The following is a 21887-nucleotide window of genomic DNA, read 5'->3' on the forward strand; positions in this document are numbered from 1 at the left end:
TACAGTATAAAGCGTGTATCAAAATAACAGTACTACGTTCTAAAATAGCAAGAAAAATGCAGGTGTGATATCTCTGATCCTAAGAGCCCTCATTCCTGCATTGAGATCACTTGGTTTCCAGATGTGCTGAGGATAACAAAATTACCAGTGCAAAAGCCTCTAAGGGGAGCAGTTTGGGAACTCTGCGTCATCTTAGAATACTTCATGGTGCTGATCACCGCTAAGTATAATTACTTTTCTGCTACTGTTACATTTAAACAAAACCACCTATCAAAATGATTTCCAAAGAAATATTCTTGACTTTTAAGACCTTCATCACGAATAACAACAACAACATCAACTTCATCAATAATAATGAGACCCTCATTATTATTATTGCCCCTTTGCACAAAGCTGTTTCCTGGCTCCATTTAAGAGGAACATAAATCACTGGCTTCAGAACAGTGAACTTTTTCTTTCTTTATACTCTGCATGAGCTTTTATTGAAATATACATTTTTAACTTCCCAGTAATTCTCTAAGAGATAATCTTTTAATTGGCATTTGTTACCAATGATTTAGTCTGGGGCTGCAATATTAGGACTTAGCCCATTTTTTTTTTATTAGTGTATTAAGAAAGAGAAAGCTATGGCTATTCATTAAAGTTAAGATAGTAAAACTTTTTGTTCATTGTGCAAAAGTCTGATTTTTTATTAACAGTATTAAAACTCCATTTTAACTCATATGTAAATCTTAAATGTAAAATAGTCTGGCAGAATCTTTTGTTAATATAACCCAGAGTATGGTGTTAAAGTTGTTCCATTATATACTATTACTTTTGAACATCTGTATAATTTTGGCTTTAATCTGCATAGCTTTGTGAGCTAGCAAAAATTGTATGTTTTTAGTCCAAAAAAGATCACATTCAGGATATAGTAGGCTCTTAGTTTCTCAAAACCTGTGAACAAGGATAAGCAATATTTTTGTGGCTGAAGGTTAAACTTTAAGAAGAAAAACCTTGTTGCTTCTTAAGTGCCTCAGAGTACAAGGTAGAGATGTCACTTGAGAGTACAGGAGTCATTTTTTCATGGAGTGGGTTTGGATGATGATGAAGATGGTGGTGGTGGTGGTGGTGGTGATAAAGAAATTCACTCCCTAATTCAGTGGTGGATTCTTAAGAGCTGCAAGGCACACACATACAGGCTGAGATGTTCCCTATATCTTCCTCATCCAGAGGTAAAACAAAGATAGTTTCACAATTCTATGAATAAATTACTTTAAGTTATTGTGAATTTTTGTTGAAGTTGGTAATTAAGGGTGGGATGGTAATAGATAGTAATGATTATTCTGCAGGCTTTGATGTGAAATTGCTTTATGTTTAAAAGTGGGAATGATAAAGCTTCCAGACATTAATGTGTTTGTGATCATTCTGTAACAGTGAACAATTATTTCAAATATTGCTATTTTTTTGGATAAGATAAATCACATACTCTAACAGACTTTCCTTCAGTATTTGATTAATTCTTCTCTGAATTCACTCAAAGGAAAATGCAAGGTGTTTAGCAAAAATATAGCCAACTTAAGATTGTGCATGGGCACTTAACTTTGTGGTTCATTACTTAGAAATGCATTTTTAGGAATGGTATTGTTAGTCAGGTGTAACTAGAAAAAATTGCTGACTACTCAGACATATGTTGTATCTGGGCAGATGTCACATGCGTTGCCAATGGTTTGCTTTGTGGTGATTCCCTAACGCTAAATGCAGATATTTAGCATCCACCATCATTACAGAGAGGCGCCTCTTTGACCTTAATTGGAAGTGTATAATTAAAAATAAATAAATTCTATGTTATATAGTTCTTTTACTTCTACAGAGATAGAGTTTCTTTACTAGTAGAACTTTTATTGATTGAAAACTCTGTTTTAGTTTATCTAAATTAACATGTACATGCATTTTTTTCTTAAGGTTTGTGTTTTTTCTGGAGCCATGTAATGTAGATTTAGTACATCGGAAGATCAAGTCCATTGCTCTCTGTGTATCAGCATGCCCACGTAGTGAGTTGAAAACTCTGGCTGACGTTCAGAAATTTGCAGATACTAATGGTAAGGTGAAAAAAAAATTATTTCTCATTTTACTAAGTATTATTTGGAAATGATTAATAACACATCAAAAAGCAACTATCATGCAATGTCTTTAAAAATGCTTCCCTTTTTCTCAGAATGAAATGCTTCATCTAGGATGGGAATGATATATATGGTCTTATAAACTTTGCATCTTAAAGAAACAGAACAAAAATTATGCTGTTTTTAAGTACTCTTTTTTCATATCCAAACGTATGTAGATTTAATTGAGCTAGAGGAATTAAAGCTGATAAGATTAATAAAATTTTCCTGATTGGGTGACAACCCCACTCTTACAGTAACAGTGTGGTTACAATGCCCAAGTTTTTGTTCTGAAGCTCTACACTGATGTTTTTGTTGTTGTTACACCCTGTAAAGACTGATGGTCCAAGAGTTGTTTCCAGCAAAGATCATTTTGATGAGACATCAGTATTATTTATTTTTATTTGTTAGATTTATATCCTGCCTTTCCTCTACAAGCTCAAGGTGGCATCTATAGCTCTCCCAGTTCTTTTCTACAACAAAAACTTGTTGAGGTAGGTTGGTAACTGAGAGAAAGTAACTGAGTGTAAATTTGAAATTGGACCTGTTATTAATCCAGCACCCTAACCACTGCACCATACTGTCTCTCTAACATGGAAGCATTTTATAAACTAATCAACAACATTGCCCCTCCCTCCCTCCCTCCCTCCCTCCCTCCCTCCTTCCTTCCTTCCTTCCTTCCTTCCTTCCTTCCTTCCTTCCTTCCTTCCTGGAGTAGTTTGATTGAATTACTTTTTATTATGTGCCAGAAATGTGTTATGCATAAATATTGATAATGCTGATACAAATGCATAGGCTGTTCCTAAGTCACAAATATGTTTGCAGAAAAGCTGCTTTTTTTTGTATTTAAATGTGCTCTTTTATTTAAAACAAATACATTAAAATAGTTATTTGTTTATTTATCTATCAAATTTGTCATCACCCATCTCCTCCCACCAGAGGGACTCTGGGCGGTTTACAATAGTCAATCAAACAATAAATATATAATAGAAATACAATATCTAAAAATACAGTTACAAATACAATAATTATAGATAAAAATAGAATCCAAATGGCAGACGGTATCAGAACTTAAGCAGGGACAGGAAACTTATGCAGCATTCTCCAATGCATCACACTGCTCTAGAATAAAAGCTGACAGTGTGAAAACTTTTCTGCACATAAAGTGCCAGATGCTAGAAAGAATTCTAGCCAGATTTATTTTCCAAATATGCTGGTTTTCAGTGCCTAAGAAGGTTTTTAGAAGTCATATATGGAATATTAAGTGATTCATTCAAACCTGCATTTCTGTAGATATGACTCAGTATGTTTTAATGTTTGTGCCAGTTTGACAAAAGTGTACACTGCATACATCCTGATGCCTTCCAGATAATGTTGGACTTTTGAATGATACCAGGTGAGAGAAAGGTTCTGAAGGTGTCACCATGGCATTATGTGCAAACTGTGATATTCTTTGTGTCTCCAGAACAGTAAGAAATGGAAAAGTATGTCCACTTGTGCTAGTTCTACAGCTAGGCCTAAATTAACACAAAGTACACACCTACCCAAACAAGTAGCTGCCATCAGGTAATAGGCAAAAAGCAGCAGGAGCTGCCAATCTCTAATTTAAAAGGCTGTGAAACCCATTAGTTTCAAATGGCTTAATTGATGGGCTTTATTGGCCATGCGTTTAAGTGATGTTTAATTGCTGTCACCCTTGATTTTGTTTAAAAAAAGGAATACTTTTTAATTTTCAAATTTTAAATTACATTACTGTATTTTTGTGCCTGTATTTTAGTTACCACTTAGGAGGTTTTAACAGCTTAAAATAGCAATGAATAAACATGTGGTTCCTCTAAAAGAGTGCTGTAAACTATTTGAGTAAACTTTGGCAAGGAGTGGTGTAAACTGTGGCAAGGAAGATGAAGGCATAACTGTGGTGGTGAGATAAGATTGCTTAGAAACAACCCCCCTCCCCCCCCAGTTTACTTATAAGCCAAGGGTCAGCAACCTGCTTTCACACAAGGGCCAGAGGTTGTTCTGCTGCTACAACTTTTTTTTCTTCCTTCTCTGCCTCATGGCTCACTCTTGTCAGTGCCAGGCAGGGGACTTGCTGGTTCGCCTGTGCCAAGGCAGCTGGTGAAACTGTCACCATAAAGGCTGCTCAAGGAGGCCACAAGTGCTCTCTGCCTCTCTTGTGGGCCTGGTGGATATATTACTTTTGGGAACTATGGTTAGATGTAGTGTGGCTACAGGGATCATGAATAAAATGCAGCAATTCTGAGTATGAAATCGAAGTCCTGCTTAAACAGAATGCAACTGAATTCTGTCTACTAACCTCAGATTAAAGCCACTTAGAAAAGATTTGGTATTAATGTGTAAGAAATGTGATTGTGAAATTTATACCAGTAAGAGCCTAACTTGATGTAGGGAGGAGTCCATGTTATAAAACATATAGTAGGAAAAATCTAGAAACATCCTACACATGGAAACGTTCCATGCAAATCTGTTCATATGTACTTCTAAGTAAATTTCACTGCAGTCATTGAGATGTACTGCATGACAAGCATGTTAAGTATTAGTACTGCAGTATGTTAGATGAAACACAAATCAGGAAAAATAGTTAACTTTAATTTTGCTTGTAGAAATGGAAACAGTTTGGCCTCTTCAGATAAACTTCAGAAGATTAAACATGCTAGATTTCTAACCCTGTGTTTTTCAGTAAGAATATTCATTGTATTTAAAATAATACTAATACTAATACAGTACTAGAGTTTGACAGTTTAAATTTGTCACAGTTTTAAAAGCTTCTTTTGTATATCTCTGAAGTTTTGTTCTGTTGCACCACCCCATTAAGGTTTTTAAATTAGCATCATCTTGTTAATCCGGGGCATCAGATTTTATCAGAAAAGACATTCTAATCTCTCTTCACCTTATGCAACCTAGAGGAGCAGCTGCTTGTCCTCGGAGTAAGCATATTAGATGCAAATGCTAGCCAGCAAGACAAACTGGCAGTAATAAGAAAAAAGTACTATAAACACTATTCTTAAGAGAGGAGATTTCTTAGTTGAATTTTAATGATGAAAATAATATGGGAGGTTCATTGTTTAATTTGGGGGCTCTCCAAGTGTGGCCCTGAGGGATTGTGAGCTGGAGTGGTCTCTTTTCATATTTAACTTGATCAGGCTTGCTGGAATTATATTCTGCCTTCTAGAAATCAGAAGGCCTACTTTAGGGTCTGTAAGTGAACTGCTTCATATATAGAAAAGATACCTTAGAAAGGCACAGATATTATGGTGCCATGCAAAGTCTTACGGTCTTTCCATTTCTTACCATTTGGCTTCTCTTCCTCTTAAAACAGTCTGGTTTCATTCCTTACAAACGACCCCAGCTATAACATTCAAACTGGACAAACTGCCACAAACTGGGATTGGGTACCATGGTTTGAACAAGATTTGTAATATTGGTTTGTGGCCGTGTGTAGCTTGTCCAGCTGGCTTTTAACAGTACACTTGGCCAGTCACTAATTGTCTGAAGAAAGAAATAAAAGCATGAGTCAGAAAGTCAAGGAGCAGTACACAGAGTTCTTTGAAAATGATTATGAAAATGGCTGTGCATTCTTGCTGTTGAAAGTTGGAAGTCACTTTTGTATGTAATCCTTAAAATGCTTTTTTCTTGTGTTTCACACTTTTTAGTTTCTTTTTCTGTTTGTAGTTTTTTGTTTTTCTGTAGGTTTTTATCTTTGTTTCAAATACAATAAAAAATTTTACTCAAAAAAAGAGAAGAAAATCCCCCTTTTGGATTTTCAGAAGTAAAGTTTTTGATATAGAACACTTCAGAAAACCTAAAAGGGGACTGCAGTAATGTTTTTATACAGAAGTGTAAGGGCCGGTATATTCTATCCAGTACCAGAATATGATTCAGTAATTCATGTGAACTGGTCCAATGTGACACTAACCTCATGCCTTAGTTCTGTTTCCATTCCCCTTGCAACGCATCTACAGTTTCATCTTCTCAGAAAGTTCACCAATCAGTTTTGCGACTTCTCCCATTTCAGTGAAAAATGTGTTTCGTTGAGAACTGCAAAGCAAAAACAATAATTATGTCCCATAAGAGGAGGAAATACTGAACCAAACCCAAGCCTTAAAACTGAGCTGATTTAAATTTTCTATTCCAAAATTAGAATTTAAAAACCTTATTTGGGTAAATATTTTGCTGTACAGTTAATAGTTTATGTGACATTGGGATACTTTTGCTCATGTATTATTTTTAAAACAACAGTTGTTGTTTATTCGTTCAGTCGCTTCCAACTCTTCGTGACTTTATGGACCAGCCCACACCAGAGCTTCCTGTCAGTCGTCAACACCCCCAGCTCCCCCAGGGACGAGTCCATCACCTCTAGAATATCATCCATCCATCTTGCCCTTGGTCGGCCCCTCTTCCTTTTGCCTTCCACTCTCCCTAGCATCAGCATCTTCTCCAGGGTGTCCTGTCTTCTCATTAGGTAAAGGTAAAGGTTTCCCTTGACGTAAAGTCCAGTCGTGTCCGACTCTAGGGGGCGGTGCTCATCTCCGTTTCAAAGCCTTGGAGCCGGCGTTGTCATAGACACTTCCGGGTCATGTGGCCAGCATGACGACTCGGAACGCCGTTACCTTCCCGCCGAAGCGGTACCAATTAATCTACTCACATTTGCATGTTTTCGAACTGCTTGGTATGCAGGAGCTGGGACGAGCAACGGGAGCTCACCCCGCCGCGCGGTTTCGAACCGCCGACCTTCCGATCGACAGCTCAGCGGTTTAACCCGCAGCGCCACCGCGTCCCTATGTCTTCTCATTATGTGGCCTTTAATATCATTCCCTCAAGTGAGCAGTCCGACTTTATTTCTTGGAGGATGGACTGGTTGGATCTTCTGGCAGTCCAAGGCACTCTCAGAATTTTCCTCCAACACCACAGTTCAAAAGCATCGATCTTCCTTCTCTCAGCCTTCCTTATGGTCCAGCTCTCGCAGCCATATGTTACTACGGGGAACACCATTGCTTTAACTATGCTGACCTTTGTTGTCAGCGTGAGGTCTCTGCTCTTAACTATTTTATCGAGATTTGTCATTGCTCTTCTCCCAAGGATTAAGCGTCTTCTGATTTCCTGACTGCAGTCAGCATCCGCAGTAATCTTCGCACCTAGAAATACAAAGTCTTTCAGTGCTTCTACATTTTCTCCCTCTATTTGCCAGCTATCAATCAAGCTGGTTGCCATAATCTTGGTGTTTTTGCGGGTTAGCTGCAAGCCAGCTTTTGCACTTTCTTCTTTCACCTTCATCATAAGGCTCCTCAGTTCCTCTTCGCTTTCAGCCATCAAAGTGGTATCATCTGCATATTTGAGATTGTTAATGTTTCTTCCAGTGATTTTAACTCCAGCCTTGGATTCCTCAAGCCCAGCATGTCGCATGATGTGTTCTGCATACAAGTTGAATAGGTAGGGTGAGAGTATACAGCCCTGCCGTACTCCTTTCCCAATCTTAAAGCAGCCTGTTGTTCCGTGGTCTGTTCTTACTGTTGCTACTTGGTCGTTATACAGATTCTTCAGGAGGCATACAAGATGACTTAGTATCCCCATACCGCTAAGAACTTGCCACAATTTGTTCTGGTCCACACAGTCAAAGGCTTTAGAATAGTCAATAAAACAGAAATAGATGTTTTTCTGAAACTCCCTGGCTTTTTCCATTATCCAGCGGATATTGGCAATTTGGTCCCTAGTTCCTCTGCCTTTTCTAAACCCAGCTTGTACATCTGACAATTCTTGCTCCATGAATTGCTGAAGTCTACCTTGCAGGATCTTGAGCATTACCTTCCTGGCATGTGAAATGAGTGCCACTGTTCGATAGGTTGAACATTCTTTAGTGTTTCCCTTTTTTGGTATGGGGATATAAGTTGATTTTTTTCCAATCTGATGGCCATTCTTGTGTTTTCCAAATTTGCTGGCATATAGCATGCATTACCTTGACAGCATCATCTTGCAAGATTTTGCACAGTTGAGCTGGGATGCCGTCGTCTCCTGCTGCCTTGTTATTAGCAATGCTTCTCAAGGCCCATAAAACAACAGTTACTTTGTTTTTATTTTAGGTTTTAAAAGGTATTTTTATGTTGTTTTTTATTTGCATTTTGTATTAGGCTTTTAGTGAAATAAACATTAAAGAATAAACACTAAAATAAACACTTTCACTTTTTTTTCTTATTAGACATTTTAAGGAGGATATATAAACTGAAATACAAAAAACAAGGAAAAGGTAAAAGAATAAAATACAAATGAATAAATAAGGCATTTAAAAAGTCATAAAGATTATAATTCTCTAGCATATCATTTGTTAATTATGAATAACTGAATATATATATCAAGATTAAAAATTGCTATTAAGCTCTAAGCTAAACATGAATATTAAAAACCGTGCTCAACACGGTATAATTTGCCAAGTAAAATTATGTGTTACAGCAAATTCAGTTCATGTTGCTAAGAGTCTGTTCTAATTTAGCTATCTTGTAAAATTGAAATATGGACTCTAGGCATTGAAAAACCCAAATTTTGAATGGATATTGATTGATTGATTGATTGGATTTATAGAGCTTCCCAACTCAACCAGTGTGACTCTGGGTGATGTACAAGAAACAACAATAAACCAAAATAATCACATAACATTAAAAATGTATCCAAGATATAAAATGGTGATCAAGCATGCTAATGGAACAACCAGAAAGGGGCTTCACTCAACTGGACCAAAGCAAATGGGGAGAACATCAAGTTGTGGTACATGGATGTGGTCCAAATCCATATATATCATAGTCGAGGAAAGGTTTCCAGGTTGAATTGAATTCTATATCAGGTTTACTTTTAAGTTTCTAGATATTGAAGCATACTTCCACAACTTAGTTAGCAGTTTTTCCAATGAGAAGATCCAACAACCTTTCCAGTAAAAAGCATATAATATCTGTGCAGCAATTAGCATAAACAAAGCTAATTCAGTATGCTTTGAAGGACTATATGGTTTTGCAAATATCAGTAGCATGTTGAAATAGCAATAGCCATTGACTCTTAATGTCTTAGCTTGCCTTGCTGTGTAAAATGCTGTATGTAAGTGAGCCATTCCTACTTGAATTTAGACTTTTGCTTATACAGTCAATTTCTCAACTGCTGCATATCCTCCAGTTTTGGTCTCCCAATCATGTATCATCGGCACGTTTTCTCTTTTCCAATATTATGCCAAATTGATTCTTGCCACTGTCAGCATATATTTTTATAGGTTGTGATATTTTTCATGTATACTCTTTGGAATCATTCCTAGTAAATATATTTGTAGTTTCAGTTCAAATATTATTTTCAAAATTCCCAACTTGTCTGTAGTACAGACTAAGATTAGGAAAAGCTAGTTTGCCTTTCTTTTGAGATTTGCAAGATTTTGAATCTTACCCTTGGTCCCCCCACACTACATATAATTGTACTTTTGCCAGTCCTGCAAATTTGTACTACACCATTCCAGGTTGTTAAAGGCTTTTTTCTGCATCTATAATTATTACTGCTATCTTCTGTTTCTTATTATTAATACATTCAAATATGTTTCCTGTAGTATACATTTGCTGTTCTCCATTATCTTCTTCTATTCAAGGAATATAGTTCCTTGAAAAATTCTGCAAGTTCTTCTATTATTGCTAAACTTGTATGTAACAGTTTATTCCCCTTCTCTTGCTGTTATCATCCTTCTCTCTTTCTCTTTTCTGAGTTGGTGTGCCAAAAGTTTTCCTAGTTTGTTTGCCTTCTCAAAATAGTTTTGACATATTTTAGCTTCTTTTGAAATTTGTCCATACATAACAAGTCTAAATGTTATAATTGTTATTTGACTTTGTTTAACTTCCTCAGTGCTTGTCTTCTTGGATTGGTTTTGTCGATCTGTCCTGATTCCTTTATTTTTCTTCCAGTTGTGATTTCTATCTATTATGTTCTTTTTTTCTGGATCACTGCAAGTCTTAAAAGAATTCCTCTCATGCCTCCCATATAGTTGTCTCTGACATCCCTGGAGTCATATTTATTTTGAAGAAGCATTTTAATTCCTCTACATTTCTGTCATATTCCTTCTTGAAGTAATAGAGTATCATTCATCATCCATCTAAAGGGCAGTTTTTCTCCTTGGAACCATGATACTAAGATCATATTATGATCTGTGTGTGTCATTGGGTAGATCTGCATTTCTTTAATAAATGTGAGAGCCTTGGAGTTCCAACACATACTGATTCGTGGATAGGTTTGATGTCTAGCTGAGGAAAACATGTAATCTTGCTTCTGGATTTTTTAGTCTCCAAGCATCTCTCAAAGCCAATGTGTCCATATACTGGAAAACCTTTTTTGGGGAGCATTCCTCCTTTTTTCCCTTGAAATTACCTGTATAAATTCAGATCTAGCGCTTCATTCATGTCTCCTAAGATGATTATTTCCCCCTCTGCAATTTCTATTACCATCTTTCATAAAATTGTGCCTGATCTTTATTTGGAACATAAATGGATAATGCTTTACCTTCTTTTCTTAGTTTCAGGATTAAAACTCTTATTTCTTTATCTGTTAATTGTTCCAATACTTCCCAAGGAAGATGAATTACTGTTCTGTTTTTTTTTTTTTTTTTTTTTTGCTGTTGTTGTTTTTCTGATATATCCTATATATCCTGACCTAATTTTTTCTGTCTTAACAAATTGACGTTATGCATATTTCTTGTAAGCAAACAATATCAGCTTTATGTATTCAGAGCTTATTCAGAATTGTCCATTTCAATTTAATGCTGCAGCTATGCCAAGTTTCCCCTCTTCTTTATCTCCAGTATCGTTCCCAGAGCCAGAACGTTAAGTCTGTTGAGTCCTGGGCAGTTAGTGTTTCACATAAAGAAGGAGCTTCTGTGGTTGTCCTAGTAGCTATTCTTGTCATGAGCACTGAGGGTGAGCAGGAGGGGGCCCCCATCCAAGGGGGAAAATGCATGTGTAGTAGCGAGAATTTGAGCTGTCATTCAAAGAGACACAGAACAGACTTTGGGGGTTTATCTGTATGGGTTTTCTCATGCTTCTTCAGTTTGTTAGGATTTTCTGTCTAATGTAGCAGTAATAAAACACTAGGGACTTACTCCTTGTCTCGGCGTGGTTCCTGCTTGTTAGGACAATTCTTTTTTATTCACCAAAAAGTCTTCCAGTGCAAACTGAATTCCCCATCTGTATTTAATGTGTTTAGTTCTTGGTGTGGTTTTTAAAGATTTTTTTAAAGATTTTTTATTGCGCCTTTATTATTTTTATAAATAATTCACGGCGGGGAACATAACAAATACTTATTCCACCGCCTTGTCCCCAGATGAATTGCACAACGGCATCTTCTTTGAATTCGAAGAACTGCACACTCGAAGGACTATACACACACACACACACACAGAGTTCTTGGTACTTAGTATTTAGTACTTGGTACTTGGTTCTTAGTGCTTCTGCAAGAAATGTGAATTGTATTCTAGGGGAGACATTTTCAAATTGAATTTGCTTCCCTTCTACAATTGAGTGTGTCTCAGTCTGCTGTTGTAGAATAGCGTCTCTCATTCTCTTGTGCAAAAACCTTATGAGGATATCCCAAGGCACTTTTCTTCTTTGTGCAAATGTAAAATTTATTCTGAAAATGTATTTAACATCTAGAAAGTCTCTATTTTTTTGCATCAACTCTTTTAAGTGGCTTTCAGATCATCTTTTCCAAAATCTTCTGGGATACCTCTGTATATTAAATTTAATTGTCTTTGCTAAATTTCTAATGCATCCATGTTTCCATTTCTTGGCCTTTCACTCTTGGACCTTCAACTCTTGTATCAAAAAACGTTTTTTGTTGTTTTTCTTTTAACCTTGTAATTGGTTGTGTATTAGCTTGAACACTCTTCACAATGTTCATAATCTCTGTTTTTAAATCAGCTTTCATATCCTTCATCTCTATTTTCAAATCAGTTTTCATATCCTGTAACTTATTCAGGACTGTCTGTTGTGCTTGTTGAAAGTTCTCTTTCTGTCCTGACATTCACGCAGTTAGTTTCTTGAACATTTGATTAAGCATCTCTTGAGTCTGATTCTTCTTCCCCCCCCTTCTTTTTCCTCTCCCTTGACATTGTTTGTTTCCTTTTGTTCTTCGCAAGTAGTAAAAATATTTTCCATATACAATGTTTTCTTGTTTTACTGCTGTAACCAACTATTGCTGCTTTCTAATTATTCCACTTTATAATAAATGATTAATCTGTTCCTCTTGCAATACTTCTCCTGCTGTTACCTTCTTACCACATTCTTAACTCTCTTTATGATGTTCTTTCTATGACCCAACTTCCAATAAACCATCAGTTCCAAAAAATCTTTTACTTATTTTTCCTCCTTCTATCTGTGTACTACCCCATCAAATTCTGCAAAATTGTATAAAACTGTATATAAACTTTGTGTGTTTGTATGTAAATTCTGTTGGGTAAATTCATGATTGACAGTAAGAATATATGCAGTCCTAAAATTGGAATATGTCAATTTAATATATGTTCTGTGGAGCCATATAGTGCATCTTCTTCTTGTATCTTGCAGTACAAAAAATGAGCTGAAATGTGACTCAAGGTCAGCTTCCACCCAAACAGTCTCCCGCACTGCTGTTGTAATTCTTTATGAGTCACAAGTATTTATAGTAGTTGTTAGTTAAAATCCACAACTGGATTGCCATTAACAAATTATGTTAATAATTCAAATGCAGATCTTAGCTCAGGTCTAACAGCTGTATAAGTTCAATGGAATCTGTTGTTTGCTGCTGCAGTTACATCCTTTCTCCCTTTCTTCTCCCCTTCCGCCTCAGCACAGGAGTCATTTGGAAAAGTGGTCAAAATTGTAATTATAAAATCCAGTATAGGAAAGTAGTTGTAACTGTAAGATCTGGGAGAGAGGAACAGTACAGAGAAATGACAACCTAATGATTGGATCCTTGATAGAGTCTTCAAATGTTTCTGCCAGGAGGAAATACAAAGTTAGCATCAGTTAGCTTTGAAAAACCGCCTCTGTGTGGCTGCTAGATGGTAAAAATGTAGTCTTGAGGAGGGTATCCAAGAATCCTCCAACCATGTTTTCTTAGCTTAACTCGTGACTTAAATACCTAAATATTAATAAAAATTACAGAGTAGGGCAGGAGAAAAGCTCTCTGTCAGCATGTAGCCATTGCCCCCTGAATGATGTAATCTTGATGATGGCTGAGTGCATCTCTACCTATCAGCATCAACTGAACTGCTGTGTTAGTCTTCCAGAAAAATTAGGCCACTGATATTACTGACTTGAGAAATAAAAGTCCAATCGGTTATGTATGTGTCTGTGTACACACACACACACACACACACACACAAGATACAACTGACTAGAAGGGCAAAGTATTCCAGACAAAGGCCAAAAGAAAATAAAACAGCCCCAGATTGTGCACATGTCTTGAATGGGGAAGTGCCACTCCATTGACAGCTAACGATGGAATACCTCTGGATTCAGCAGGCCCTGATATTGCCATTTGGTCTTGTCAGGATTGAGCCTGTTGGATACTGGACGGTAAACTGTCCAGGACTGTCAGGTCCAGCGATGGCTTCTTGAGGAGAGGGTGTGCCACAGCTTCCTTCAAGGCTAATGGAACAAATCCCTTCAGTCAAAGAAGCTGACACCACCACATGGAACCAACTACAGATCACCTCCTGGGCAGCTTTAACTATCCAGGAGAACCTGGACCTAACAAGCAGGTGCCTGAGCTAACATATTGGAGAACCCTGTCTACTTCCTCAGAAGTCTCAGAAGCAAACTTGCTCCAGATAACCACACCAGGTCCTGCCCCAGGGACCTCAACTGGAAATGACCAGTTGGAGTCCATCTCTGAGCAGATTTGAGCAACTTTATCTGCCAAATAGTAAGAATATTCTTCACAGTGGCTTTGGAAATTATATTTGATATCCTTGAATTTAATTATCATGTATTTTGCTCTTTGTTCTGAATTTTGAAGTCTTGGCTTCATTGAAATTGCAAAATATTTAATTAAATTGAAGGATATATTTGATAAAATAGATGGGCCAGAACAAAATTAGTGGCAGGAAATGTTCAGTTTAAGCATCAGACATTCATATGCAAATTCATATTCTTAATCACTAGGTAACAAGTCATGCAGTGCCCAAACTGAATTACCTGCCACTATTCTCTTCTTGTTGACATTGAATAATTAGTGCATGAAGCTGCACTGAGGAATTACAAAGATTGTATGCAATAATTCTGGCTTAAACATCTGTAATTGGCAGAGGAACATCAGCTGGCCATTTGGATTTTCTGAAAGAAAGAAGTGCATACATAAAATTCACGGTTGTCAAGTTGGAGGCAAATTGTGCTTTCATAAAAAAACATAACAGGAAATTCAGAAATCACAATACAAAAGGGAGGAGAAATGTTTGGTATCCAAGGCTTATTTATCTATATACTACTAAAACTCTCGTGTCTGTTCGTAACCTTCAGTTGGGTGAAACTGTGCATCATAGGGCAACACTTTTTGAACCAGGATTCAAATTGCCTAATGTACAGAGTGTGTCCAGAATCCATTACTACTGTGGGAATGAAATTGGCAAAGTTGTGGCCACTTCAGTGCCACCGCGCCTTCTGACTACACTTCCCAGCAACCCGTAGGTTGCATGGCACAAGGGAAGATGGGAGGGGCGTACCCCTGCCCTCTTTCCTGCCTCCCTCTGGCCCCTGCGCCCAATTAGCTGGCAGCAAGGCCCAATGGGGGAGCAGCAATTGGTTGCTTTGGAACCAAGTCTGAAATTTGAAATCTCTTAAAGGCAGTGGGCAGCAAGGGAAGGATGAGGGAGCAACTTGCATGCCTGCTGGTAAGGTAGGACTGGTTGGAGGGCCCCAGTGGTTGACGGATGAGCCCTCTTCCTCTCTGGAGGGAGGGGGCCCTTGAGTACACACTGGAATGGGGAGTGGGGATGCGGTTTTCCTCGTGGTCCATGGCTCCCTGTGTTCCCCCTTCCCCCAGCCAAGTGGCAGGCAGTTCTGTGGGTCAGCCAAAGAGGAGGAGTGATTTCCGACACTTCCTGCCAGCTTCCCACAAGCAAAGTCAATGGGGGAGCCAGCAGGAAGTCGAAAGTCACTCCCATTCCCACTGTTTTTTTGGCTGCCTGTGGTCATTCCTTTGTTCCCCCTCCCCCAAGCAAAGTGGCAGACAGTTCTGTGGGTCAGCCAAGGAGGAGGAGGAGTGATTTCCAATGCTTCCTGCCAGCTTCCCACAAGCAAAGTCAATGGGGGAACCAGCAAGAAGTCGGAAGTCACTGCCACTGCTTTTTTGCCCGCCCATGGTCATTCCGTTTCTCTGTTCAGGTAAGAAAATATTAGTGAAAGGATGACCCAACAGGTCATGGGCTGTCTAGTGTAGTGCTAAATCTTTATATTTGACGCAGGAAGAATGGAACTATTACTTATGATGACTAGACTAAGTAGACAACTTTGGTAGTTTCTTAATCAGTAACTATAGCCAATTATTTAAGTCACAACTTTCTTATTCTGTGCTTGTGTGTGTGTGTGTGTGTGTGTGTGTGTGTGTTTCTGTGTTTCTGTGTGTGTGTCTCCACACTTTCAGCTAGGACAGGTATTTTTAACAGGCATAAGGAACCTGCCTCACAGTTTCACCATAAATGCAGGCCCCATCCCCTAAGTCTTAAACCTAGCTGTGTCAAATGCTTGCTTGAATGCAAGTAAAATCTGCATGTAGAGACCCCACTTCATTCCTAACCATGCCAAGGTTGAGAATCCATAAATGCCAGTCTTGTTTGGGCTAATCATTTAGACAGTGCTTTCCTGTATGATCTTTGATGTTACATTGTAAAAAACCTTTCTAACTTTGATAGTACATTCAAACTTGTCATTCCAAAGGTTGCATGAATAGAATCAGTTTTATCTGCTTCTTTCAACTTCTTACCAAGGTAACATATAAGCATAGAAGCCTCAGTTAATACTTTCAAACATTTGACAAGTATGGGATCCCAGAGGCTATAATGACATAGAATCCAAATATAAACTAGGTCTTGTACTGTGCTCAGATATAATCACATACCAAATAAAAAATACAGAATAACTAAATGCTAATGTTTAAGTTGAATAATCTGCCAAGAAGCACTTAGTTTTCAATTTTACAAAAAGAATAAAAATGAAAAATTTTCAACAGAACTTCACTTACAATATTATCAGAGATATAAAGAAATTATCAGCTATTCTTAAATCCACATTATACTATAATGTCAGATTTTTATGGGTAAGGGGATCAGAGTAGTTCCTATATCACAATATTGATACCTCTGTTCAATTACCAAAGATACTTAGAGGTATTGAAACCAATTCCTAAATAAACCCAGGTACCTGCCTAGATTTCTGTGTGGTTAAATAATAATGCTTGAGTTTAATCTAAGGGGAGCTGAACTTTGAAATTCCATATTCCAGCATATAGCTAAAGCAAAAATAAATGGCCAGGGATAAGTCTTGAATTGCAGAAAAATAAATCCACCTTTACCATTCAGAAATGTAATTTATACAGTGAGGATCTCAAAGAATAACCTTGTGAAAGAATACAATTTAATGACTTAATACATTTATATTAAATAATGTAAAGGAGTAAAAATAGTAAAGTCTGTTAAAAGATAAATCAGTGGAATTCAGTATCTCAGGTATATTTATTTTGTTCCAAATACACAAAGGAGTTATGGACAGTCAATCTAGATCATGTTTATTCATGACCAAAATTGGAGTTTAAATTTATACTTACTAGTTGAGAATGCTTTCTAGGACTCATACCAAAAGAAAGATATTCTCTCTCTTGACATTCTTCAGGAATCTCTTGTACTTGTTTCAGACATCTGTTGAAGGCCTATCTCTTCATACAGGCCCTCTCTAGGTGAAAGTTGAATGAATATATTTCTGTTTCTCCTCACTTTTTTTAAAACTTCTGCCTTCATATTTAGTATATATGGTGATTGAATTGTTTTTAGTTTGTATTTTTCATTTTACACTTTGTAGACTAGTTCAGGGTGCTTTTTATAGGAAGTAGTAGAATCTCATATTAATAATAATAAATCAGAATACATTCTAAACTGCAAGCCCTAAATGTATCAAAAGACTGAATAACAGTAGCGCCCAGTAATGTCAAGTGTGGTTTTATCCTGATTTATGCAGTAACCAGAGAAGACACCAAATTCTTGTATTAAGAAAATAAGATTAGAGATAGATATTTCTATATATCTATAAAATATAAGAACATCTGCATACATAGTTATCTTTCATTCTACCAGACTACAATAATTTCTTTAATATTTTCATTTTTCTGATAATACAAGCAGAAGGTTCTAAGACCAAATCAAAAGGAAGAGAGAGGGTATCCTTAATATCAATATCACTTTTAAAAATGCAAAACCCATCGTTCATAATCATTTGTGATCTAGGAGCTGAATAAATCATGTCTTTTGAAGATATAAAACTTTGGAAGAATTCATAATAAATCAAAATGCACTTCAGAAAGTTCCACCAGCCCATAATTAAAGTTTGCTCAGCTTCCCACACGTAAAAGCTGCAGAATTCCACCAATTTTCAGTTCAAGCGACTCTTTCGGTTAGAAATCCAATATTAACAGAAGCTTGATGGTCCCATACAAATCCAGCTGGAGCTGGATCCAATTTGAGATGAATCGGATATGAATTCATTAAAAATAGAGAGTAAGTGTCAGTTAGAAAAGGGTTACTCATAATATGCCAGCTCTTGGAGATAGGAGCTTTGATCTCCAATTCTGGGTAGGTCAGCTATGAAGCAAATGATTTCAGCAGTATTAACTTTTAAGGAAATCAGGACTGGGATAATAGCCTAGGACTAATGGTCGAAATTTCTGTGGAAAATTGGCTTCATAAAACTCTTGAATATTTGCCAGATATAGCCAAATATTATTACTTCAGCTGAAATGCAGTTTTGAAAAATACATGCAGTGTTTTATTTTTATATTTCATGGTTGAGTAGGTTTTTGAGGGGACAATTTTGGAGTGACCTTTGCAGTGGTGTAGAATTATCTGCAGCTGACATAAGTGGATGTCATTTCCACTTACACAAACAATATAAAATGGCTTGAATAAAAAAACTGAAATAATCTTTTGTGTTTGACTTCTGGAAGTGGGAGTGTCTTTCTTCATGAATTGTGTTTGCATCACTGACTCTATAAAAAACTGGTTGTCAAAAAGTAGAAGAAAGGGAATTTTTGTTTCATGTAGAGAAGACCAAAACACTTTTTGATAGCTTAAATGACTATTAACTTACAAATCAAAATTTCACTGCTGGCAACTATCATTTTTCCATAATGAATTGTTATTGTGAACACACAATGGAAGGCTTAGGTTTTGGTTTGCTCATTTCAGAGCAGCAAGTTTTAGATGATACAGATATAGATATATAGCTTTGCAACCTTTTGGCTAAGATCAAGGGTGGTATCATGGAAATATAGATATGACTATGGGATGAATTCTGCTGGAGATTTATCATGAAAGAGTGGTGGCAACGAGTTACTCTTTGGAGATTCATTTACAAAATTATTCCATATCAATATGTTAGGTTTTAAAGCTCCTTAGGGCTCATTTGAAGTTACTAACATGTTGCCTGTCTTCTCATGAAACGCAGAGCTCCATAGATAATGGTCATGTGTATTGTATATTCTTGGATATGTCCTAAAATCACTTGTAAAACTTTTCTGTAAGGAATGCAATGGTTCATAAAAACACACAATTTTTTTTTTGAAAGGATAGAAAATTTGAGATTGATTGTTCTTAATGGTTAGAAACTTCAAACTATTTTGGTGGAGGGGGGCACTGGAAGTTTTAGTTAGAGAATAGAAAGATCAGTTGGCTCTAAATGTGGGAAAAGAGTGTACAATCCTGAGTTCAGGATGGATGTTTTAGTTCCAAGAAATAGAATTCTCTCAAAATCCTTGAGCATATCCTTGAGACTATAAATATAACAAAAGGAATGCTATTAAGATGTACAGTGCTAATAAAAGTTCTGATGGGCTATGAGCACTATTGATACAAGTTAAAAGCTATAGAAATAAATTACTTGTTTTAGTTTAGACTAGGTGATATTATTCAGGTGAACAGTGTTGGTTTATTTTCTAAAGTTGTAGCAGAGGAGACATAAGCACAGCTAGCAAAATGGAAAGTTCCAGAATTACAGAATTTTCAATTCCTTTGATCTATTAAGACAGCCTGGATAATTGAAGGAGTACATATATCTGTATTCCTTATTTCATGAACTTCTCTTTCTTGACAATATTTATTATCCATGTAAAATCATACTAAACTCAAACATAACTTTTCTACCTACCTATTCACTTCCCGTGTTCATGCTGTATTAATTATATGAGGGTTGCTTATAAGAGTTTCTGTAAGATGGCTGTTCCATGTTGTGGTTGTAAAGTGAGTGATGAATAATCCATTTATTGAAGATCTCCCATTCTATTAGATGGTACGAACTTTCTCTCATGTCATAATGGTTGGTCCTTGTGAGGAACTCCTCAGTTCTTTACAATAGACTGCTGCAAGAAGCTGTCCCCATGCCAATCCCGTTATAAACAGTTCCTAAAGTTTTTTTCTGTAATTATTTGAATAATGGTTGAGATCACTCTAATAAAATATTTCTAAAAACACAGCATTTCCTGTTACCTAAGCACAACATTGGTCTCAGGAAGTCTATACTGTACACGGCATTGTCTATTGCAGTGTGGAATACTATGATCAATATTTGTATTTCTCATGTTAATAGATATGTTGTAGCATTTTTCATCAAGTAATATTCTGTTTTGTTTTTTGTGCTTTAAACAGGTTCTGCTTTATGTAGTTATGAGTTAAAGCCATCTGAATACACTACACATTTAAGCGCTGCTAAGCTTTGCCCCAAGCTCCCAGTTCCAGAGAGGTAAACTACTGAATGTCTTACTTTTGTGACAAAACTCTATGTATAGGTGTGTTTATTATTATGAGATTAATCACCTGGTAATCTATATGGGCAATTCAGGATGGCACCATATATTAGTTGTAAAGAGTTCCCTCAAACTAGTACATAACTTAAAGGGTCCTATTCGATACTTCATATACTTCAAATCTGGCATTGAAAAAAGAAGTTGATTTCCCTACTATCATTTAGCCCAGAACTCAAAGGAGTTTGGTGCTACTGGGTTAAATGCTCTAGAGTATCTTGGGTTGTGTTGGGTGCATGTGCATGAGAATTTTTTTTTCTCTTTTGGTCAGTTGTGATTTTGTTGTTGTATTTCATTCAGTGACACTTGGTTGCTTAGTTGGACGCTACTCCACCTCAAGCATGGAAACCTACTGGGTGACTCTGAATCAGTCATTCTCTCATAGTCCAAACTACCCTACAAGATTGTTGTTCTGGGCATAAAATGAAGGGACCCTCCCATATAAATCTCCATGAGCTCTTGGAGAAAAGGCAGGATTTATATTATTATTATTATTATTATTATTATTTCTTACAGTTATGGGACCTAGCTATATAAATGAGGTGACCTCTTCCTGATATGTCATATAACTTACTATAAATTGATTAAAATACCTCCTTGGGATTTGCAGTAGTTCCACTGAAACTTCAACACAGCATATTTATTGAAACTGAAGGCAATCCTGAATTTAAATGAAGTGACCTCTAGATTTCTGATGGGAAAGTTGGAATCTAATATAGCCATAAACAATCCTACAAGATAGAATTTCTGCTCTAGTCCTTTTCAGTCATATACCTAAGTAGATTGTCTGTTTAATCTTCCTTTCATGATGGCTGGGATTTGGGAGGAAAGATTATCTTAAATTCAGTGTTATCTTCCTAACCTGCAGAGGGAAACACACATACACAAACACACACACACACACACTGTGTGTGTGTGTTCACCATATTCCATGTGGCTCTTAAAACAGATCTTCCATTTTAAAGTTGGACTTACTTGGGAGGAAAAAAGTTTCCCTTAAAATATATATATATATATAATATATGTTGTTTTAGTGTTTCTAATCAAGAACTCTGCATGGCAAAGCCAACTGTGCAGTTCTTGAAATATACCTTTTAGATTGAGATTCCCTGAAATGTGAAGTGGAAACAGTGGATACATTTCCTTTGTTTGTCCAATTTTTATTTAACTAGCCTTGATATTTATGTTTTTCTTTCCATGCCAGCACTATATAGCAATTCTGCCTTTTTTGAAGCTTTAATAATTTAATACTGATAACAATGGTTTCTCTCTTTTTGATGAGCTGTAACACGTTTTATAGCACATTTTAGTATTGCTCTCTCCTTTCCTGAGTTATAATCATTATTAAACAAAAGATATAATTAATAGTCATTAATAAAATAACAGGGTCACTCTGAATACATTTATTATTCTGCTTATTATTAAAGGAAGGAGCTGTGCATTTTACACCTACCAGAGTCACAATTGCTGTAATAAAAATTGATCTTTTGTACTACATTCTCTGGGGTCCCACTTATTCCAAGATATCATGTAGTACCCACTGACCTAATTTTTAAATTTATTATGGAATTTGTCTTCAGATAATTTCAGCAGTGCTAGATAATCACACTCTCTAGCAAAAGACATTTCAGTGCAATAATTAACTATGTATAAATGAAGGAGAGGAGGTGGTAAAGA

At 36.6% G+C, this 21887-nt stretch overlaps 1 protein-coding gene across 3 annotated transcripts in view; it reads left to right on the top strand.

Annotated features, from left to right (window-relative positions):
- The window catches only part of SLC44A1 (solute carrier family 44 member 1), a 97409-nt gene that overhangs the window by 38427 nt on the left and 37095 nt on the right, over window positions 1-21887 (top strand). For all 3 annotated transcript variants that reach the window (XM_063294931.1, XM_063294934.1, XM_063294933.1), the window contains exons 4-5: window positions 1945-2081; window positions 20056-20149. In XM_063294931.1, coding sequence (XP_063151001.1) covers window positions 1945-2081; window positions 20056-20149 — 231 coding nt within the window. The remainder of the gene's footprint in view (window positions 1-1944; window positions 2082-20055; window positions 20150-21887) is intronic.

This window comes from Candoia aspera, chromosome 2 (genome assembly GCF_035149785.1).
Source record: "Candoia aspera isolate rCanAsp1 chromosome 2, rCanAsp1.hap2, whole genome shotgun sequence".
NCBI classification, from domain to species: Eukaryota; Metazoa; Chordata; class Lepidosauria; order Squamata; family Boidae; genus Candoia; species Candoia aspera.